A 23,798-nucleotide genomic window follows, 5' to 3' on the forward strand; every position below is an offset into this window, starting at 1 on the left:
CTCTCTTTCTGTGCTGTTGGTACTGGGATCTGCTGGGTTGGAAGGTCCCAGCGATGGAAGTGCCAGGAAGAGGCATGTGAGTTGTAGCATATAAAAGCATTTGCTTTTGCTTCCCCTGGTCTCTGATAACATAGAAGTGTTTCCAAAGAGCCAGCGCTACCACTTTCAGACCAATGTAACCTTTACTTAATTGCACTATTGCCATAACCTCATACGGCCCTTCAGATGCCAGGTGAGATAAGGCCCCTGCCCAGGGGAGCTCACACTCATTAACAGTGATGGATTATGACATTGACTCCTGGGATTAAGATCAGAGGCCGATAGCGTGGAGGAGAAGTGTTATGGGGAGTGCATTGTTCTTATCAGTTCTCACCACACACGGGGTTGAAGCAAACAATACATCAATTTACATCACTCAGTACTCCCTGCTCACAACCCTGTGTGCAAGTGGCTGTTGACTCACAGGCAGGACCTTGTTGAAAGCTCAGTGCTCCTGCCCAAGCAAGATTAGACAGCAAAGTTGCACCAGAGGAGGGAAGCTGCTTGATCCAGAGGTGGCAAAGTGAGGGAAGCTGAGGAGGCATGGTGGAAAAGCCAAGTGAAGAAGAGATGCAGCTTGGGGCTGGGAAAAGACGATGCTACAGTGCTGGAGAACAGCAAAGCATGGGGATGAGGGGAGAATGGCCCTTCTGTGAGGTAGACGTTTCCATACAGTCATTTCTCTCCTTTCCAATCTTGAACACTCTTTATAGGTAGTGACCTTTGGACATGGTCTGTTTTGCAAAGAGATTGCCTTAAATCACAATAGGATGGAGCCAGGGCATCAGTGAGAAGAAATTTGCTCATGCTGCAGGGTAAATAAAACACTAGTAGTCTAAAGCTGGGAATCAGGTAAATCAGGTGAGGAGGGGAATGTGCTGGTTAGGAGTAGAGGTGATGAATGGAACGAGCAGTTAATGACACTTCTTGGCATGTGGGGCAGGCAAGTTTCTCCTAAATCTCTGCTTCTCACATGACAATCTCAGAGACCTTAACAAAGTTAACTACAGAGGTTCTGCAGTCCCTGAAGGCAACCTCTTCCTGGGATTTCCACACTCCGTGGGGTTGGGTGTGATCTTATCTTGATGTATTTGAAAACCACTGTGCCATATTGCAGCATATCCTTAAGTACCTAACGAGTTAAAAATACATGATCCTAGATTGCCCATGTTGTAGTTTCCAGCAGTAAGAGGGGCAAGGAGGTTTCTCTTTCTGTTCGGGAGCTGGGTGACTAAGGACATCCACAGGTAGGCTTTCAAGGAGCAGAATGCAGGTGACTGTCGTAGAATCACAGAATGGTTTGGGTTGGAAGGGACCTTTAAAGGTCATCTAGTCCAACACCCCTGCAATGAAGAGGGACATCTTCAATTAGATCAGGTTGCTCAGAGGCCCTTCCAGCCTGATCATAAATGTTTCCAGGGATGGCGCATCTCCCACCTCTCTGGTAAACCTGGGCCAGTGTTGTCATACAGAGAGGTTTTGACATAGCCCATGTTGATGAAACAGAGCCAAGTTCTCGTAGGCAAAATGCATTACTTTGTTACAAATAATCATAGGGTAGAAAGATGAGCCCGTGATTTAGCCAGGGAAAGAAGAACAGATGTGTACATCCTCTGAGGTGCAATCACTCATTTGCCTGTCTGGCTTGATTATTTTGAATAATCAGGCCTTGGCCCTTTTTCTCCGAGTGTATTAACGATCTGCAGATATCCTTTGAAAGCTTTTGGATGAGTTCCTAGAAGAACTTAAATCCTGGATGGCTTCGTGACATGTCTGCAGGCGGCTGTCTTCTCCAGCACCGGTATGTGGTTACCTCTCCTATCATCAAGAGGTCTGGCTATGTGTATTTGAGGAGAACATGGACAACCCCACGTGTCCAAAATCAGAGCTGTTTGGGTGCATTTCTTTCATTGCTTGCTCACAGCTTCATCTAAAAGCACGGGGTTTCTGCAGGTCTTACAAATAGCCATCATTCTTTGAAAGGACAATGGAACAAATGAATGTGCAAAACTGGCTGGCACGATTATCGGGTCAGTCACAGTGGCAAACGGGGCCTCTGTTACCACCTTGGCTTTATTACGTAAATCTACAACATTCAGGTTAGCAGCCGCCTCTGGGAGAAGGATTGTTGTAAGGACAATGTACCTTTCCTGCACCGCATTCTTGCTGACATTCCTCCTCTGATATTGTAGGCTTCCAACGTCCTTGGCCTGCCATCTGCTCTGGCTTGAGGGGTGGCACTGATTTTGCCTGGCTGGTCAACACGAGTCTTGTGGATTCCTGCTTGTTTGCAGAATTGTCGGGGAGACTGTTGTCGGCTGCTATAAGCAGCCCTTCAGTCCCTAAAGGGGGCCACAGGAGAGATGGGGAGGGACTCTTGATCAGGGAGGGGAGCCACAGGACGAGGGGGAAGGGTTTTACACTGACAGAGGGGAGACTGAGATGAGATCTCAGGAAGAACTTCTTTGCTGTGAGGGTGGTGAGACCCTGGCCCAGGTTGCCCAGAGAAGCTGTGGCTGCCCCATCCCTGGAGGGGTTAAAGGCCAGGTTGGACAGGGCTTTGAGCAACCTGGTCTGGTGGGAGGTGTTCCTGCCCATGGCAGGGGGGGTGGAACTGGATGGTCTTTAAGGTCCCTTCCAACCTAAACCATTCTATGGATCTATGCTACCCTGGGAGGGAGCGAAATGCTTATAGCTGTGATTTTCAGCTGTGCTGGAAAAGGAGCTGATAGGTGGTTTGGCTGGCTGAGAAGGACCATTCCACAAGGTCCCAGCAGAGTTTAGGCTGGACCTATGAATACTGGCTGCATCCCTCCTGTGTAATTCCTGCTTTGGCACCTGCTGCTCCTGAGCCTTTTTTGTGGTGAAGATGAGAGACAACATCAGCTTCCAGGAGGTAACAGTCAGGTGAAAGGTTTTCTTCTGGAATCTTCATTGCAGGCAAAATATAAAACAATAAACATTTTTGCAATAAAAAAAAAAAAGTGCCAAAACCCTTTGGTTTTCATTAGAGAAAGTCTGGAGGTCTTAATCCAACTGAGCTCATTTCTCAAGCACATTTGGTGTAACTGTTTTCTGTGACACACCTCCACTTATTTTCAGCACACCTGCAGACATCTCAGGGGTAAGGATCGATCTCCTTTTCTGCTCTATTCCTGCTATTCTGCTCTTAATCCCCAGCACGACTTTCAGTTCACAACATCTATCATTTGGTGTATTAGTGGGCATTTGCTCTTTTGAAACTCATCTAGTGCTTCTCTCTGCTTTGTATCAGCATTCAGTTTGGGCTTAGTTAAATACGTAATTGCAACATGGCAAATTCATCCCGAAGCTGTATCACTCATGTTTTCGCTAAATATAATCTCACGCTCCCTTATCTAAAGTCCTCGCTGTGTTTTGGATGGGCTGGTCTGTCTGCTGCACTGCTGCCTGGATCCTCTCTTTCCTAACTCCATTTTTTTGTCTTTTCTAGTTAGACTAATGCAATCAAACAGCATCTTCTGTGCTGCGTGGCTGAAGAGTAATCAAACGGTATGTAATCTGCCCATATGAAACCTTTACTGAATGCCTCTGTAATAGCTTTCTGGCTGTCCCAGCCCTCTGGGAATGCTGCTCCTGTACCTGGACGGAACAAGTCTCTGGTGCTGTGGACTCTCTTGCCAGGTCATGTATCTTTCATCATTATCCACCCCACAGAGGTGAAATCCTGTGCCTTTAGGTGTTTCTGGAGAGAAATGAATTGTACGTACTTTCTAACAAGCTGATGAGGGCAGCAAGGGTTGAGTCAACTCCAACGAGGGTCCTGCTCATGGATGTCTATGGATGGACACTGCTGTGGCAGGAACGTGGGTGCAGGGAGCCCCAGAACAAGCTCTGGTAGCAATTGGAGCATGTTGAATCTGAGGATATTCAAGGGTTAGTAAATTTGAGGTGTTCAGTGGTGTTGGAGAAGCTAGAACATTTCCCCAGAGGAGTTAAGTGACAATGTCTACCACCACAAACACGCTGAGAGCAAACCAGGAATGGGGACATGGAAAAAGGACTGAAGCCCCAAAGACCTATTCACGGTGGGATGGCCAAAAATCAAAGTGATTTCTTGGAGAGAAGGACAGAAGTTCAAGTTCCCCTTAGAATTTTTTTTGGACTTGCACTTCTTCCAAATTATTGCTGTGTTCCTTGTCTCTTGGATAAAACTTGGGTTTATTAGACGTAGCTGGCTTGCTAGCTGCTGGCAGGAAAAGTTACATGCAGAGGTGCCTTTTGTTGCTAAGCCAACACTGCACACAGTTGCTGTTAAGTGGGATTTCTCCCTCCAGGGAGAGAGAGTTTGTATTTTGAAGATATTCTGTGCATAGGTAGATTTGAGTCACCTACGCCATTTAGATAAGGGTGAGCTGAAGATAAGCGGTCTGTTGGGTCACGGTGAAGTGAATCGGAGAGATGTGTGGAGGGGGTTATCACTCTGGATTTTCCTATTCAACTGAAAACTGCTGCTTTGTGTGCAGGGAGTGCATAAATGTAGGAAGGGCTGTATCTTCCTCCGTCTGAGAAGTTCTATTTCAAGAAGTTCAAGAAGGACAGGCAACTGCTGGAGGCTGTTGCCTCCAACAAAGGGCTACAAAGATAATTAGGGGCCTGGATCATCTCTCTTATGAGGAAAGGCTGAGGGACTTGGGTCTTTTTAGTCTGGAGAAGAAAGGACTGAGGGGGATCTTATCAATGCTTATAAATACTTAAAGGGTGGGTGTCAGGAGGATGGGGCCAGTCTTTTTTCAGTGGTGCCCAGGGACAGAACAAGAGGAAGTGGGCACAAACTTGAACATAGAAAGTTCCATCTAAACATGAGGAGGAACTTGTTTACTTTGAGGGTGGCAGAGCCCTGGAAGAGGCTGCCCAGAGAGGGTGTGGAGTCTCTGTCTCTGAAGATATTCCAAACCTCCCCTGTACACGTTCCTGTGCAACCTGCTCTAGGTGACCCTGCTCTGTCAGGGAAGTTGGACTAGATGACCTCCAGAGGTCCCTTCCAACCCCATATCATTCTGTGATTCTGTGATTTTACTGAAGCGCTTCTCTCTCTGCCTGGAATTCCTCTCTCTCTCTCTCCATGATTTGTATGAAGTGTTTGTAGCAACCAGACTACAAAGTCTGGCATTTCAACAAGTGTCTCTGAGGTCAAAGGGGGTGTATCTGGCCCTTACTGGGGCAGCGTTTGGTGGGTGCCAGCCACTGTTATCACTGAGACCACAGCAGGATTCAAGTGTTGCCTGACCACAGAGAAATCTAAAGGGTAAGGATAGGCAAAGCAAGTTGAAAAAGAGGTTGATATATCTTCCTCTTAGAGACGAGAAAGAAAAACATGTGGGGTTTGCCCAGTAAGTGTGTGGTCAGAGACACGTATGTTGGATACTTATGCAGGGTGCTCAATACAAATTCATGTTCCCGTTCTGATTTTTTTCCCCTGTAAGTTCTAGAGCTTTATGCAGAGATCCTTAATGATAGCCAGGCTGCTAAATTTCTAGCTCACTGGTGTTCTGAACCATTTTTGTGAACTCGAGGGATGTATCTGCTCTTCCCTGGTCATTTTTCGAGACGTGTATTTGTATCGTCTTGCACATTTGATTGGCGTCTGTGTGGCCTTTCATAGACATTGCACCTTCTGCCACACACGCAGAACATAACCTGCCAGCAGGGCAGGACATCCCACCCTGTGCATGGGAGCGAATTGCAGCACAATTTGCAGTGACAGGGCAGGAAGGGAGCAGGGAGGTTACTTCTACTCACATCAGTTTGTAACTTCAGTTTCTTAGAAGCTGTATTCAGGTTTTGTTATCTCTTTAAATAACCTACTCTTTCTGTGTTTCTCAAGTGGTGAATATGGAAAGGGAAGGTAGCATGAAGTTATTAGAATGTCTTTGAATTTTCTTTTCTGTTAGAGACATGACCCTTACTTAGAATCATGGAATGGTTTGGGTTGGAAGGGACCTTAACGACCATCCAGTTCCAACCCTCCTGCCCTGGGCAGGGACACCTCCACTACAGCAGGTTGCTCAAAGACCCGTCCAACCTGGCCTTGAACCCCTCCAGGGATGGGGCAGCCACAGCTTCTCTGGGCAACCTGGGCCAGGGTCTCACCACCTTCACAGTCAAGAATTTTTCACAATGAGAGTAATCAGCCATTGGAATAATCTCCCAAGGGAAGATACTTCCCATCATTTAATTTGTTTTAACTTAATAATTAAAAAAGCTATTGTGAGAAGACACATCGAAAGATTTTTTCAATAAAGTCAAAAACTGCTCTTCTAGATTCTCCTACACTTTGGTATGTCTGTGGGGTATGAGAGGACAGCCAGTGCAGTGTAACGCTGTGAACAGTGCCTTCACCCAAAGCAAATCCTTTGTGCAGCAATGGGGTCCTGAGTGGCTGATATTTCTATGGAGTATCACATCCTCCCCCATGAAAACTATACACTACGAGGTGTTTTATTGTTGCTTTATGGCTGAGGCACTGGGACTGCTTTGCTGGAAAATTCCACTTGAAAAAGTTCCTTCTTTTCCTTCCCAGTGTGCCACACCAGGGACACGCTTTCCCTAGTATTATTTTTGTAATTATACTAATTAGAAAATGTGATCCTTAACCTCCCACTGATTTCAGCCTTTTCTGATTAAACTGACGACTGGTCCAAGAATGTTTAACCTAAAGTGAGGGGATTTGTAGTTTGTTAGTTTTCCAAGCCCATGGTTCTAATCTATGTATTTCCACGGGAGGCAAAAGAAAGGAAAAACCAGATTTTTCCTAGAAAGTGTTTGCATTTGAACTCCCAGTTTTGCAATCATGTGAAAATGTGGTTTTATTTTACTCAAAAAAATAATCTCATTGACCTCACTGAGCCTAAAAGTGGAGGCAACTGCTCTGATGTTACAAGTGCAACTGAGACATATTTTCCCCACGCAAGTAATTATGTTTGGTCACAGGATTGATGTCGTTGCTTACTTCAAAGCCTCTGAATTTGTCGTGAGAAATCCTTCTCATGGCGGTTGAATACGCGCCGTGTTTGGGGCCAGCTTCCCAGGTGCATCGCTCCCTGGGGCGGCTGAAAGGCTGTTGTGGTGGGCAGGATTTCATCCGGCCTCAGAATGGATCTCATTGCCCCAGTCCCTGAGGCTGTTACGGTAGCACATGAAGCAACTTGAGCCCCTCTGTCACAGGTTTGCCCTTTCAGCATCCCTTTCGCTGGTTCTCGGTGGCTTCCTTCTTCAACGATACCCTTGAGTGATGCCCAGAACTACCAGGTTGCAGAGTCACTTGTGCTCCATTTCTACTCCAGGTGTGTGCTCCTGCATCAGGAAAAGGGCAGGGCTTCAATGCCATTGTCTCCTGTGGTCTTCCCCTTGTGTGAGTGCCAAAGACATAGAATCACAGAATACTGGGTTGGAAGGAACATCAAGACTCATCTGGTCCAACCTTTCCTGGCAAAAGCACACTCTAGATAAGATGGCCCAGCTCCCTGTCCAGCTAAATCTTAAAAGTGTCCAATGACTGGGAATCCACCACTTCACTGGGGAGATTATTCCAGTGGCGAATTGTTCCCATTGTGAAAAATTTTCCTCTTGTGTCTGATCAAAGTCTCCCCAGGAGTAACTTGTACCCGTTTACCTCTCATCTTTTCCATGTGACTCCTTGTAAAAAGGGAGTCTCCATCTGCCTTTGTAGTCACCTTTTGAACACTGGAACGTGGTGATAAGGTCTCCCCTCTTCTAGCCTATCCAGGACATCCTGCAGGGTGGCTCTCCCTTCCAAAGTGTCCACTTCCTCACTCAGTTTAGTGTCATCAGCAAACTTCGTCAGGAAACACTTGATCCCATCATTCAGATCACTTATCACAGAATCATAGAATGATATAGGGTTGGAAGGGACCTCTGGAGATCAACTAGTCCGACCCGCCTGCCAAAGCAGGTCCACCTAGAGCAGGTTGCACAGGAACGTGTCCAGGTGGGTTTTGAATGTCTCCAGAGAAGGAAAGTCCACCAGCTCGCTAGGCAGCCTTATGAAGATATTGAACACCTTTGCCCTCAGTGATTGAGGCAGAGTGGGCAGCAGCCCCACAGCACAGGAGCTACACCCCAGACTGTGCAGGACCAAGAGGCTGCACTTGCAAACAGTTAGGCATGAAAGGGCTCTCGCCAATGAAAAGTGCAGGAACACTATGCAGCAAAGGTGTTTAACTGAAATGCAACGGCAAGTCAGGAGGGCTCAACCTCAAGGCAGGTAATTTAGCCTTCAGAGCCGCTTTGCAAGAGAAATATCTGTAATTCTTAGCTGGTGTAGGAATTGCTGAAAAGCCAAGAGAGGTCCATGCTGCCTGTTGAGCTGTGTCTAGGCCCTGTCTGGGGGATGTTGTTTGACAAAGGCTGGGGTTGTGCCAGGGCATGTCGAGCAGGGTGGGTGTCTGTGTCCCATCACCTCATCCTTTTCATTTACCAACACGGATGAGGTGTTGTGAAGCCCAAGTCTTCTGCCCCAGTTCTATGAAATATTGCTTCCAACTCCTGTTTAAACACTTTCAATTTCTATACAGGGGAAACTAATTACCTTGGTCTATCTGTGCCTTTGAGAATAAGCAGAGTGAGGGTCTTAAGTCATTGGGGTGTATTTTCTGTGAGAGTTATACAGTTTCCCCATTTTAATCAAAATCCCGCATAAGCTGAGCTGCTGGGAACAAAAAGGGCTTTACCACCTGAAGGCAGGTTTCCATGGCAAGACAAGGAGAAAGCGTCAGAAAGGTGTTCATTTGTGTCTAACAATTCACTTGCCGTAGTGGTCTTTGCAATGCTTAGACTCTGACGGAGGGGGAAATAATCAAGTATTTCTTTTGAGTGAATTATTCCTAGCTATGGCCAAATTCTGTCTCAATTCTACCCTTTACGCTGTGTCAAGATTCTAAAGATTAGGTAATTATCATCATGAGCATTCTTTATACTGTTTATATTTCACGTACCACATGGCAAAACCAAACAAAACCTCCAACGGTCCTGGAGGGTCAGATAAAGGACATTGTATTGTTCTATGTCCCCAGATTTGAGCATCTAAAATGACGGTGTTCTGCACTCATACCTCCTGCTTTTGGTCCTCCTTCTGCAACTGACTCTTGGGGTCTGGTCCTCCAGTAACCTGGGCTGAACGTTTCTTCCTCCCAGTTCAGCTTCATCAAGGGTGTAGCATCTTTGGATACTGGTTTGCTGGTGGAAGGGGAAATGAGAGCTGTAGCCTACGGCTTGGTACCTCTGCAGGTGCTGTCGGCATGCCCTGGGCTCCATGAAGAGGCAGCACTCCTTTGGGAAGGGAGAGGAGTCTGTTGACAAAAATCTGCTGGTCCTTGCTCAGCATCCCACAATTTCTGGTCTTCTGTTGTCATTCTCGCAAGGGGAGGGCCCTTGCCTCCAACAGCAAACCCCATGCAGGACTAGGAAGTGTGTGGCTACAGCCAGGGCTACTGAGCAGTTGAACCATGACAGAAAAGGTTCGGGAGCAGGAGACACACCAGTATCAAAAGGTGCAGACTGGGGCAGTTTCTTGACATGGGACTGGGAGTCTTGGAGGGAATGATGCACATCAGATGGCAGCAATGAGAGCAGCTTAGGAAACAGCAGTGAGGCAGTTCATTTGATTTAGACTTTTGGATAAAATCTGATTCCAAGCAGATGTTTTCAAGAGGTTTGGTGCTGTGATTTTTTTTTTTTTAATTATTACTATTTTTGTATTTTTTAGAAATGTTAAATGCAGTGACATCTCTTTTGCTATGTTATGCTGGCACCAGGAGGGAAGTAGTCCAAGAAAGAGCCCCAAAACTCCTGCCCAGCATACAAGTTTCTTATGAGTCTGATATCACCTGTGTGTCAGAAACAAGAATGCAAAAAAAAAAAACGCTTGGAAAAAAAAAAAGTGGCTTGAATAGCATTTATTTGATGAAAAGAAAAAAAAGAGTTTCAATAATAAGATAAATTAGTTCTGTTAGCAAAGGCTGTGTTATGAACAATAATGGGGAAGAAGCATGATATGCATATTCTGACTGATATACAAGTCAAATTACCAAATAACTGTTATTTTGCGTGGGGTGATGGGAAGAATGAATTCTCTGAATAGCATAAAATGAAGAATTAATTCTGAATGACGTGCAAAATCTTTCTAATGGCCTTCATCTTTTCCTGTTTTTCTGCTCTGTGCATATGGTTTCTTTACAGTACTGCCAAAATGTCCCCGTTGCTCAGCAACAGCAAACTGAAACAGCACCAGTCGGAGGAAATCTGCTGATTTACGCTGGCCATAAAGCGCGTGCTCTTCACCGGGTGCAGATTTTGACACAAGAGTGAAGGCAAGCCTTTGTAGTTTTGCTTCTCTGGGGCACATGTGGTGCTGGGTGGGGGGATGTCAGTTCAGACACCAAAAGATACCCTTTTCCACCACAGTTTGACAAGTGCAGAGGTGCATCCTCTGGACAGAACATGAACCTCATCTACTTCCAATCTAGGTGCCTGTACAGCATCTCCCCTAGGAGCGAGTCCTCACCTGGTCTCGAGGAGGTTTCCAGCCCCAGCCGTAGCCCTGCCTTCAGCTGGTCGTGCCTGCTGCACAGAAGCAGACTTTGCCCTTGCACATTTAAGAAGGTGTTGATGCAGCAAAATGCCATAAGTACAAAGAGCAGAAGTTAGAAGTTTCCTAAATATCCATAATTTTATTTTCCAACGTCTTCTAGACTACTTATTTAAGAGAGAACCTGACTTTGGAAGAGCTTAGGGATGATAAATAGAGGAAAACCTATACCAAACTCAAAAAAAGTATGAATATTTGTTTTTAAAATTAACTCCACACAATATTATATAGATATTTACCAAGTAAAACACAGGAAATGATACATTTTTACAAGTGATCTCTGGAATGTCAGTTGTACGGAAATACTGTCAAACATCTGAAAACCTAACACTTCACCAGAAAATACTGCCAGCAGTTCATCCAAATATTTTTCACTCAGAATCACAGAATTGCAGGGGTTGGAAGGGACCTCTGGATACCACCTAATCCAACACCCTACCAAAGCAGGGTCACCCAGAGCAGGTTGGACAGGAATGCATGCAGGTGGGTTTGGAATATCTCCAGAGAAGGAGACTCCACACCCTCTCTGGGCAGCCTCTTCCAGGGCTCTGCCACCCTCGAAGGAAAGAAACTTTTCCTCATGTTGAGATGGAATTTCCCTTGTTCCAGTTTGTGCCCGTTACCCCTTGTCCTGTCACCGGGCACCACTGAGAAGAGTCTGGCCCCATCCTCTTGCCACCAGCCCTTTAGATATTGCTCAGCATTGAAGAGGTCCCCTCTCAGTCTTCTCTTCTCCGGGCTGAACAGACCCAGGTCTCTCAGCCTTTCCTCAGCAGAGAGACGCTCCAGTCCCTTGATCATCTTTGTAGCCTCTGCTGGACTCTTTCCAGTAGTTCCCTGTCCTTCTTGAACACTCAGACCTTTTTGGTGATCATAAAAAGACATTGTTTTTTTCCAACCCCCAAAATCATCAGCAGCACTTTTGACAGGCTATATTTAATTTCCTCTGCCAGAAGAGGAACAGATTTTGATCTGCTTTCCCAGGAAGACCAACCTGATCTGGTTGAAGATGTCCCCACTCATGGGAGTGGGAGTTGGACTAGATGGCCTTTAAAGGTCTCTTCCAACTCAAACAATGCTATGATACTATGACATTACTAAGGTAGTGTAATGCCAACTGAAGGACCTGAACATATAGAGTAATTTTGGTGAAGATGTCAGCTTCATCATGAGATGAAATATCTTGATGAGCCAGGCAGAAAAGTGGCCAAGTTAACATCCTCTGAGGTGACCAGCTCCTTGGGTGCAAGGTCAGCTTCCTCCTTCCCTACCTGCAGACCCCAGTAGCCTGTGCAGAGGTGGCACAAGGCTGGTGAGCTGCAGAGCTCTGGTACGTCCACCAGACCTCCAACCATCCCCTTCCCATTGCGGGGCAGAGAGAAATGGCAGAGCAGCAGCTTCAGGCTGCGGCGGTACAACATTTTGCTGCTTGGTATTTGTGGGCTGAGGGGGTCAGTGTAGGGAGAAGGGTCAAGAAGATCAGCTTGAATTCATTCTACTTGTGCACAGACTGAATAGAGTCATTTTATTGCATAGGAAAGGGACAGCAATGACTTTTCTGCTGTCCCCACCTTTGCTAACGCATGACCAAGTTCAAGTATTTAGAAAAATCATGAGATCAATGTAAAATCATGGAACTTAATTCCCACCCCAGCTTTGTTGTTTTTTTTTTTTTTTTTTTTGTTTTTTTTTTTTTTCCCCAGAAAAAGATTTTTTTCACTGGCATTTGCTTTCTTGGCCTTGGGTTTACAGGCTTTTTTCTGCAACTGGGTAGGCCTGAAACATTTTTTATCATGAATTGTTAGAGCCTAGTGCAAACTAAAACATCCAAAAGCTGGGGCTGATAGACACCCCCCTACCTGCTGTTATTGTGGCTTTTACCACAAGTCTTCCAACTGTTGGCAGCGCTGCCTGCGATTTATCTGTGTTTGTTTTTTGTATGGTGGTTGTTAATGCACATCTCCACTGGGCTTGCAAGATCCTCCAGGTACAATTCTTCACCACCTATTTTCTGCTTAGCAAAGGGTACTCTTTATTCCACTTCTCTGTTACTACGAAGCTCTCTAAAATGCATCCTATTGCTGTCATAAGCTGGTTTTAGCCCTTAATTAGAAGTCCCATCAGATGCTGAGAGATACTCTGGTCTTTATTGCTTTGTGTCCAGTTGCTGTGCCTTGGATTCCACAAACACATTTTTCCTTTCAGCTGCTAAGTCTTTTCCCCACTGCTTAAAATTCAAGTGTCTTTTTAGGCATATGTGCTTTTAAATCATTACAGATAGGTCTTGGGAAAGGTCCGTCCAGCACAGCACAGTCCTACCTAATAAAAATAGAACAAATGAATGTGGTGGAAAAAAGTCTCTGCACTCAGAAGGTGGCCTTTTTTTGGTCTTTTGACTTTGTAGCACACAAATCACATATTTTGGGGAAACACCTTGCGCTCTTGCCTTAAAATCTGCGAAGTATTTCTCTTCTTGTGTCTTTATACCTCACAGCAAGACCTCTGATGTTTCTTCATCTCTAGATAATAAGCTCGGTTGGCTTCTGGGTAAGTGACTTTGGAGAGCGGCAGCTTGTAGATGGCAGAGCTGTTTGTGGTTATTAACAGGAAGGTCAGCGCAGACAAGCAAAAAGACCAGGTTCCTGGTGGCAACCCAAACTGCAAAGAAAAATACAAACCACCTATTTACCATATGTCTTTCTTTCACTTGATCCCCCAGCCCTTCAACAAAACTCAGAGCCGGGCAGCTTGGAACAAGCTTTCTCAAGGAAGCCTTGACTTGGACTTGGTTTTGCGTGGAGTCTCTCTCTGGGGAGGCAGGACTTCTTTGAGATCTAGTCATTGTGCATTAACCTGCAACATCTACCAGCTCTGGTGAGAAGGCTGCCATCTCTTTGTGCATCTGCAGTGGTCTTGGATGAGGATGAGACAGGACTGGATACCAGAAACATTCAGGTTTTCCCTGGGCTCTGTCACTGACTGCCTTTTGGCACTTGGGCAAAGCAGTTAAACCAAATTTGAGGTTTCTTTACACATGTGGAGGGCCCTTTTTTCAATCACTGCAGGCACAAAGTGTAGAGATATCATTATCTCAGAGGTGGTGAGGGCTGAGCTGTGGAAGCCCATGCAAGCTCTGAGGATGAAAAGTGGCAATGGTTGTTGGTGGCATTTTTCAGTGGGAACCACACCGATGCCCTGGGCAGGCTGTGTCCCCTTTCCCAGCCCAGTTCTGAATTGTTCTCTGAATTTTGGTGTTTTGCCTTACAAGCCAGGAAAAAAAGCAATGTTCAAATCTGTCTTTGGAAAAACAACCTTGGCTAATTCACTACTTACCACAGACAACATGTTCGTCACTGTTGCTCCCAGGTAGGCACTGAAGAGTGCTGTGAAAAAGAAAGGTAGTTCCTGGTGAGTTTGGTTGCTCATGGAGGAGACCGGCAAGGACAAACATCTCTCACGCTGCCTCGGGCAGCTCAACCAATGCTTATGACCGTCCCTGGACAGCCCCCTCTTAAAGCCCTTTCCTTTGCACTGTGTCCCCTCCAACCTGGAGCTCATGGAAAGGGCAAAACAAAAAAAAAGAACTGGGGTGATGAAAAATGTGACAATGGAAACAGAAGCTTTTGAAAAATGCACCGGTGTGGAAAGTATGTAGCTTGATGGATGGGGTTAAATAGGAAAATAGCCCTTCCACCCCCATCTTCCCTACCTCTGGGGCTAGCAGGTGGGTCAATGAGATACAAAACTAAATCTTTTTTACATGAGCACTGAATGAGCAATAGTTTCATTCCCAGCTCATTGCAATATTGAAATTTCATATGGAATTGCCTTATAAATAATTCTTCAATCATTCTGTGTTGCCATTTCAATAGACTGGGGAAACCATACTGCCTAACTACAGATGTGGACTGATCTTGAGCTCCAGTTTTCTCAAAGTTTGGATATGTTCTTCTCTGAAGAAGGAACTTGAGCTGGTGTCTCTGATTGGAGAAACCAATATAATTCATCCAGCAATGCTGAGCAAACACAACTAGTGCCTCAAAACTGGGCGTCTAATTTCAAAGACCTTAGTTAGTAAGCATCCACTGATGGCATCTCTTCCTTTGAACACAACTCTTGGCTGAAAGCAAAAGCAATGCCTTTATTTTGTCAGGGGATGTTAGAGCGATGGCCCTGACATCCAGCTCCATCGCTCGCCAATCTCGCCCAGGTCCATCTGCCCGCCTGGAGGTGGCCATCTGGCTTCAGCCCACCTTGAGCGTTGACGCATCTTGTCTCACTTCGAAAGAAAGCCTGGCAGTAGTGAAAAATCCATCGGGTACGTACCGCAGGCAATTGCCAGCAGATGTGTCTGCCAGGTGAAAGCGTAGAACATGCCGCCGATGGCAGCGCAGGAGAGGGAGCTGTTGTAGCCCCACAAACCGGAGTAGATTGTGCTGAAGGGTGTCGCCAAGCTCAGCGCTGGAAAATAAGTCAAAGAAGTGTCATTCCTTGGCCAAACAGATTAAAGCAGCTAGAAATGGCATGAATTCAACTTTTTAGGGCTCTAGCCTGCATAGGTACACTCAGTTCCTATTTTGTAGTCATGTTGCTACGGTCTAAGAGTAGAGCCATTTTAATCTGATGCAATCATGGCAGAATTTCCCTGGTGCTGCTGAGCTGAATTTGGACGTACGTTTTCAGCAGAAGATATATGAGTGAATGAGCGTGCACGTGAACTCTAAATGCATCCCTGAGGCCTGCGCATTCAGACTGATGACTATGGCTTTTAGTAAGCTGCTTCTAAAAACCTCAGAATATACCCAGAAATGAAGTATTTCATGATAAAAATTCATTTCAGCCCAAAATACACTTCCTTCTTCTGAAGATTTTTCACCATCATAAAGTGAAGTAAGAGAATGCGAAAGTCAACCAAAGGGATTCTTATAGCTTAACTATATATATATATATATATATTTATTTTTTCAAGCAGTCATTCTCCAGTGACAGAAACATTTGTGGCTGTAAATGCTCCACTCATTGCAGTTCCTTTTTTATTCTCCATGCTTTTATATAAATCTGTGACACAAGTCAAATCCTTACCTGCCAGCATCCCCACTGCAGATCCAATTGCTGCATGCAGACAAATGAGCGGAGAGGAGATAAATAAAGCAATCAGGAAGATTCCTCCTGTCCAGGGGTTATCACAGCCATAAACCTGACCCACCCCAACCAGAGTGGATTGCAGGAGCTGCAGGAATTTAAAAAAAAAAACAACCAACAAAAAATAACAAATCTAATTTTGTTACCAGCTTTGTAATTTTTTTTTTTTTAAACCTATTTTTCTTGGCCAAGTTCATGTTGGGCATTTGTTGCATGCAGTCTCTCTTTCTGGACTGTAAGTGGAAAGTTTGGGCTCTTCTCAGGAGACAGCAGGGCATTTCCACAGGGTTTCCCGTTGGATGAATATGAGTCATGCCTTGTTCCCTAGCCATGAGCTCCTCAGGCGGGTTTTTGCTCTAATATCAACAGTAAATGTCTTTTGTGGAAGGACTTGGAAGGGTTCGCTCATCATCTTTGCATGTGCTGCTGACTTGGCCATTTTTACATGCCGTTATGGAGCATGACAGTGAATCTAGGAAATGGAAGTGCTTTTGGTAGACAATGGCTTTGAGAAGATGTTCACCTCTGAGTGGGTAGATCTGAGGATGAAATGGCCAATAATGGCTTGTCCAGAATTACAAGAATTTACTCAGGTAAGACTATATCCCTGATCTGCTTATATACCTGAAACTCCCATGGGATTCATTAGTGACATGACCGAGGGTTGCTGGGTTGGTGGGACAGAACCCAACTTGGTCACAGCCTAGAGATAATTTTGAGACACTTTTCCTCAAATTGTTGTGTTCCTCTGCATGGAACAACCCATTTGCGGTCCCCATAAAATTACACTCCATGGTAAGTGTTCTTTGAGAAATGTTACTTGTGTGGATTGCTATTTAGTGCCAATTAACTTTCTTTTCTTAATCACTCCCTAGGAACAGCTCAAAATAGTCCTCTGAGCCTTAGGGGAAAGCCATTACTCTAGTATCTAAGTTGTTTACAGCGTTATGCAGGAGAATGAATTTTTCTTTGGAAAGGTCCCACTTGAATATTAACTTAAAATATGTGGGCGCGTGCCCGCACCCAAATTTGTAACCATTCTTTCCACAGTAATATCTGCTTGCTCATTTCTAATCAGAGAGGTACATTTTTGAAAACACAGCTCTGTACGTGGAAACTAAAATCAACCTGTGAGTTAACTGGTAGCCTCAGCATAACCTTATCTATGAGGCACTAATCGGTATATGTACTGTAATGGATAATTAGATTCTAGAGGATCTTTGAAGATTACAATTTAGACCCAAAAATTTCTTATTTTCAAGCTATCAGAAATGTCAATTCCTAGAGTAAACCTTTATGTTTTGGGTAATAGCTCTCTTATAAATGCAATTTTGCATTGCCAGGCCATAATGCAGTAACATAAAGGAAGATAATATGACTCTGTAGTGGTTTTCTTTGTAAATGGAGAAGGCTGTTATCTGTAGGGCATCAGGGCATCCTACCATTGGTATTTCAGCGTCCGTCCAGGTGATGTTTGGTGCTGCTGTTGCAGGTTGAATGATGGTTGTAGGGAAGAAGAGGTTATGGGGTCCTGTTGCAGCCAGATAGAGGGTCAAGGCCAAGTTGAAAGGCAACGTGAAAACAGGCAGATCCCACTTACAGAAGACTGAGCTTAAAGTGCTGGTGAAAACAGGGCTGAAAGAAGAACAAAAATGGTCCCACTAACAGCTTGTTAGCTAGGCAAAAAAAAAAAAAAAAAAAGAAAAACTCAACATAAAAAACAACTGCAAGAAATCTACTCTATTTTTTAAAAAAAATCTGTTTGATTTCCTCAACCTTTATGATAAAATCAGATATATGCTAGTGTCACTTGGTAAATTTCCTACCCTTCTCAGGGCAGTTAGCAATGTACAGATTCCTGTCATGTTATGCAATATATGAGGTGAATTTGGTGAATATATGGCAACCATGAAGAAGCCAAGATCCTCCACTCGCCTGGAGGATCCAGTGATTTAATGGAGTTATTCCACAGCTCAGTCTCAGTGTTTTTTTTTTTTTTGCTATTGTTGTTTTTTAATTATTTTTTTATTAGTACTTGAAGTAGACTGAATTTAGGACAGCCAGGTCTGAATGAACTGTGTGTCTTTGCTCAAGCTTATGGATCAAAAGTAAAGGCTGACATCAAAGTTGTGCTTATTAAAGTGAGTATAATACTACATGAACTGCAGGCAGAGGGATGGTATGTGTGGTTTAGCAATCTCCAACTAGACATTTGGGGGTGAAAGACCAGCCTTCAAAATTTTTGCTGTCCAAATACCCAGCAGATTACGGTGTCATTTATATGAGTAAAGTATTATTAGTTGTTTGTTTTGATTAGCATCAACCATCACATCTTGGGACCACTGAACAGGTTCTGTGCCTGCAGAGGTAAATTTTCATGACATTTTTATATGGTGGCTTAAATAGATGAAACACTTGTGGTTGATGGTGGTAGGGAATGGTTAAAATAGTGTTCCTCTTGAGACCGAAATGAATTGATGCATCACAGCAATATGGCTAACATTTAGGGCATTGAATTACTTATGTTCAACCATCAATTTTCCTTTTCCCCGTTGGGTTTATTTGTGAATAAGTGGGTATTTTATTCATTTTGGGATTACATTTGAGTTTAAAAGTGCAAATAATGATACAGATTTAGTAGCACATATGTGCCAGTTGTGTTTCTTTCCCATTGTAGTCCATATAGTGCGTAAAAACACAACAGCTCAGTCTCAGTGTGGGGACACTGGAGCTGGAATAAGAAACAGAGGAGCTATCCGACTTACCAGGTCATGGACACCAGCGCTACGGGCAGCAGAAGCCACCAGTGGTAGTCTCCCTTAGCAGAGAAGACGGCCATGAGCAGTCCCACCAAGACCCCGTTATAGCCATACAGGCCGGCTGCTATGGCTGACCTGTGTGAAGGAAACAACCATCCTGAAACCTTCTCCCCTGCGGGTGCTTTCCTCTCATCATGCCCTTCCTCCCCATGTGATCGTGACTCTGTGTGGTGACGACCTGCCAAGGTTCATACATCAACCTTCCGTTTCACATGCTTGAGTCCTAGGTCCTCTCAGCAACTACACCTTCTGCAGTTATGTCCCTTTGCACCCAATACAGGTGGTGGGAAGATCTGTCTGGTCCTACCACACCAGATACATACCCAATGAAGGCTAGACACGTGCTTTTCATCCATGTTGCTTGTTTAGCCCATTAAGTCAGCATTGAATCAGTCAATACATGGCTCCATGGCTGGTGTCGCCACCATAACTTTGGGTACTTTGATAGTGGGTTCGCCTATACGGCACCGGGCTCGTTGACAGGAAATGGAAGATGCCTCTCCCAAAGGGGGAAGAATATTCTGGCCCAAGAGATTGCGGGGTTGATTGACAGGTCTTTAAACTAGATGTGAAGGGGGAGGGGGATGATAACATCAGGCCTGTCCTTGAGGCTCCTGAGGCAAAAGTAATCCGGGAAACACAGATAAAGCACCACAAAGGAAGGCCACCTGAAGAGCGACACAAAGGAAATGGAGCCATTCCAGCTAGTAAGTCAACCCCATTGGGCGCCCAACTGAAGTGCCTTTACACAAATGCATGCAGCGTGGGGAACAAGCAAAAGGAGTTAGAGATGCATGCACACCTCCAGGGCTACGATCTTATTGGCATTACTGAGACGTGGTGGGATGGCTCTTATGACTGGAGTGTTGGAATGGAGGGTTACAGACTCTTCAGGAAGGACAGGCTGGGCAGACGGGGTGGGGGTGTTGCCCTCTATGTCAATGACCAGCTGGAGTGTGTGGAGCTCCACCTGGGGATGGATGGAGACCCAACAGAGAGCTTATGGGTCAGGATTAAAGGGAGAACAGGGGCAGGTGATGTTACAGTAGGGGTCTGCTACAGACCAGCAGATCAGAGTGACAGGGAGGATGAGGCCCTCTATAGGCAGATAGAACAGCATTGCGCTTGCACACCCTGGTCCTCATGGGGGATTTCAACCACCCCGATATCTGTTGGAAGGACAGCACAGCAGGGCACGTGAAATCCGGGAAGTTCTTGGAAAGCATTAATGATAATTTTCTTTTTCAGAACATTGAGGAGCCAATGAGGAGAGGAGCTGTGCTGGACCTTGTCCTTACCAACAAGGAGGGACTGGTGGGGGATGTCAAGTTCAAGGGTAGCCTCGGCTGCAGCGACCACGAAATGGTAGAATTCAAGATTCATAGGAAAGCGAGGAGGGTGTGCAGCAAGCTCACTACCCTGAACTTCAGAAGAACAGACTTTGGTCTCCTGAGAGATCTGATTGGCAGGGTAGCGTGGGAGAAAGAACTGGAGGCGAGAGGGGCCCAAGAAAGCTGGTTGGCATTCAAGGATCACCTCCTCCAAGCTCAGGAGAGGTGCATCCGGAAAAGAAGAAGTCAGGCAAAATAGCCAGCAGGCCTGTGTGGATGAACAAGGAGATGCTGGACAAGCTCAAGACCAAAAAGGAGGCCTATAGAGGGTGGAAGCAGGGAAGGGTAGAATGGGAAGAATATAAAGAACCTGTTCGAATGGCCAGGAACCAGATCAGGCAAGCGAAAGCTGAGGCAGAACTGAATCTAGCCAGGGACATAAAAGCGATAAGAAAAACTTCTACAGATAAGTCAGGGACAAAGGCAAGACTAGGGAAGTTGTGGACCCTCTCCGGAAGGAAACGGGAGACCTGACCTCCCAGGATATGGATAAGGCTGAGCTACTGAATGACATTTTTGCCTCAGTCTTCACCGGCAAGGGCTCTAACCACACTGCCCAAGTCACGGAAGGCAAAAACAAGGGCTCTGCGAATGAAGAACTGCCTACAGTAGGAGAAGATCAGGTTCGAGACCTATTAAGGAACCTGAAGGTGCATAAGTCCATGGGACCTGATGAAATCCACACAGGGGTCCTGAGGTTAGCTGGTGGACGAAGTTGCTAAACCACTTTCCATCATATTTGAGAAATCGTGGCAATCTGGCAAAGTTCCTGCTGACTGGAAAAAGGGGAACATAACCCCAATATTCAAAAAAGGAAAAAAGGAAGACCCAGGGAACTATAGGCCAGTCAGCCTCACCTCTGTGCCTGGCAAGATCATGGAGCACATCCTCCTGGAATCTCTGCTAAGGCACATGGAAAATAAGGAGGTGATTGGAGACAGCCAGCATGGCTTCACCAAGGGCAAATCGTGCCTGACAAATTTGGTGGCCTTTTACAATACTGCCACAGGCTTGGTGGACAAGGGCAGAGCAACAGACGTCATCTACCTGGACTTATGCAAAGCGTTTGACACTGTCCCGCACGACATCCTGGTCTCAAAATTGGAAAGTCATGGGTTCAATGGACGGACCACTCGGTGGATCAGGAACTGGCTGAATGGCCACACTCAAAGGGTTGTGGTCAATGGTTCAATGTCCAATTGGTGGCCAGTGACGAGTGGAGTTCCTCAGGGGTCGGTACTGGGACCAGTGCTGTTCAACGTCTTTGTCGGAGACATGGACAGTGGAATAGAGTGCACCCTCAGCAAGTTTGCCAACGACACCAAGCTCGGTGGTGCGGTCGACACGCTGGAGGGAACAGATGCCATCCAGAGGGACCTGGACAGGCTTGAGAGATGGACTCATGCAAATCGCATGAAGTTCAACCAGGCCAAGTGCAGGGTCCTGCACCTGGGACATGGCAATCCCAGGCACAAATACAGGTTGGGCGGAGAATGGCTGGAGAGCAGCCCTGAGGAGAAGGACTTGGGGGTGTTGGTGGATGAGAAGCTCAACATGAGCCAGCAATGTGCGCTGGCAGCCCAGAAAGCCAACCGCATCCTGGGCTGCATCAAGAGAATTGTGGCCAGCAGGTCAAGGGAGGTGATTCTACCCCTCTACTCTGCACTTGTGAGACCCCATCTGGAATACTGTGTCCAGCTTTGGAGTCCTCAACACAGGAAGGACATGGACCTGTTGGAATGGGTCCAGCAGAGGGCCACGAAGATGATCAGGGGGCTGGAGCACCTCCCCTATGAAGACAGGCTGAGAGAGCTGGGGTTGTTCAGCCTGGAGAAGAGAAGGCTCTGGGGAGACCTCATAGCAGCTTTCCAATATCTGAAGGGAGCCTACAGGAGTGCCGGACAGGGACTCTTTGTCAGGAGATGTAGTGACAGGACAAGGGGTAATGGTTTTAAATTGGAAGAGGGGAGATTTAGACTAGATATTAGGAGGAAATTCTTTCCTGTGAGGGTAGTGAAGCACTGGAACAGGTTGCCCAGGAAGTTGTGGCTGCCCCATCCCTGGAAGTGTTTAAGGCCAGGCTGGATGGGGCTTTGAGCAACCTGCTCTAGTGGAGGTGTCCCTGCCCATGGCAGGGGGGTTGGAACTCGATGATCTTTCAGGTCCCTTCCAACTCTAACCATTCTATGATTCTATGATTGAAGTCACTGTCTGGTCTTGAGGGGGGAAAAGATGTACTTACCTGTCTTGACGCAGAATAAGTGCTGTTAAAGTTGAGACAACTGTTCCTAAACAGCCTGTGAGTGTCCACCATGGGTTCTGCACCAGGAAACCAGCAACTACGATAAGCCCACTGAGGGGATTATTGACAAACATCACCTGGGATATCCCACGCAGCACCCAGTCAATAAACTGGATCATGAGAGGTTTATCTGGAAGAGATCAAATTAAACAATAACAAAAAAACCCAAAAAAACCCAAACCCAAAATGTGCAGATGATACTGATTCAGGATGGGTTTTTTTTGAAACTCAGGAAGAATTTTGGCAGTGGAACTTGGCAGCATGACTGAAGCAATGAATCAACAAGGCTGTAAAACCTGACTGGGATTTATTGTGGTCTATGCTGAAGTCTTGCAGCTGGAGAGCTGAGACGAAGAGTGTGGTTGCCAGAGTCCCCTGTTATAAAGCACCCTGGACTGGTTTCATATGAACCCGCTAATTTATGATGTCTGTGCCTCAGATGGCAAACCGTGTGTGTATCCCATCACTGATTTATTATGGGGACCAAACATACCTACCTACGTGTAATTTAACTTCACAGTGGCATTAGGCTTGACAGATACTGCTCAGCTGAAAGGACAGGGAGGGTTATGAAGAATGGCAGAGCACAGAACAACCATCCCGGGTTATGTTCTGTGGGACTAAATTGGCTTTGTACATGGCATGTTGGGAGGTAAATGTCATCTCAGTCATCCTCAAGATTTAAACAATACCTGGATCTCTGCACAAAGCTGATTTTTTTTTTCCTACAAAATGGAAATTAGTCGGGGCCGGGGTAGTTTCTGTAATATTTCAGCTCGCATCACGTTACTAAGAAGTTAGTTGTTACTCCTTCAATGTAATTCTTCTTTGGAATCCTCTAATTAGTCATGATGAAGTAGCTTTACCTTTTAGCCAGGCTCCAAGTTCCTTCATGTCTCCAGTGATGTACCCAAGAGTTCTGCAGGCTCTCTTCCCAGCTTTGCTCAGTGGATTCTGTTTTATTGGCTTTCTCTCCCCCTTGGTTTCTGTCTTGACATCAACGCTGTTCTCCATGTTCATGTTCTGACCCTTTGGTAAAATTCAATGGGGAAAAAAAAAAGATCATTACAATGCCTCTTATTGATCCATGTTTATTCTCTCTACCACACGTTATTGCTCACCATATGGTATTTTGGAGCCATAAAGAGGAAAATCCTTACTTTGAACACCTGATTATCATGTCTCCGTGAGCACATTCCTTCTTTAAGTGTTTTTGGGATCCTGTGCTGTCCTTCCAGACTTTCATGTAGTCATAGATTTGAACTCCATAAGAAGCCACTGAGCCTGATGTCACGGTATTTTACCTGATTTTAACACCCTGCTCAGCTATACCATGTTTTCTAGCAATCAAGCAGCTCTTGAATTAAATAGTGACTTCAAGAAGAGCAAGATGACATGAGAGGACACTGGCTTCACAGAAGTTTAGATTAGATATTAAGGGGAAATTCTTTACTGTG

The 23,798-nt window shown here is 45.6% G+C and overlaps 1 protein-coding gene across 1 annotated transcript; it reads right to left on the minus strand.

Moving 5' to 3' along the window:
* Nucleotides 1–13,168: 13,168 nt before the first annotated feature.
* Nucleotides 13,169–23,355, minus strand: LOC141476872 (urea transporter 2-like). The gene is made up of 8 exons (XM_074165741.1): nucleotides 23,208–23,355; nucleotides 22,282–22,471; nucleotides 18,595–18,723; nucleotides 17,272–17,464; nucleotides 15,770–15,917; nucleotides 15,014–15,148; nucleotides 14,021–14,070; nucleotides 13,169–13,345 (listed from the first exon to the last, which is right to left on the minus strand). Exons 1-8 carry the CDS (start codon nucleotides 23,353–23,355, stop codon nucleotides 13,169–13,171), a joined length of 1,170 nt encoding a protein of 389 aa, XP_074021842.1.
* Between the last annotated feature and the right edge of the window lie 443 nt (nucleotides 23,356–23,798).

Source organism: Numenius arquata, chromosome Z, assembly GCF_964106895.1.
Source record: "Numenius arquata chromosome Z, bNumArq3.hap1.1, whole genome shotgun sequence".
In the NCBI taxonomy this organism is placed as follows: Eukaryota; Metazoa; Chordata; class Aves; order Charadriiformes; family Scolopacidae; genus Numenius; species Numenius arquata.

What these genes read in the sequence shown, in the direction of transcription:
- LOC141476872 (XM_074165741.1), bottom strand. Translation starts at nt 23,355, where the DNA reads ATGGAGAACAGCGTTGATGTCAAGACAGAAACCAAGGGGGAGAGAAAG. An exon ending in GCGCTGGTGTCCATGACCTG is followed by an intron (nt 17,465 to 18,594) that starts GTAAGTCGGATA and finishes TTCTTCTTTCAG; the next exon opens with CCCTGTTTTCACCAGCACTT. An exon ending in TGCAGTGGGGATGCTGGCAG is followed by an intron (nt 15,149 to 15,769) that starts GTAAGGATTTGA and finishes CTTATTTTCCAG; the next exon opens with CGCTGAGCTTGGCGACACCC.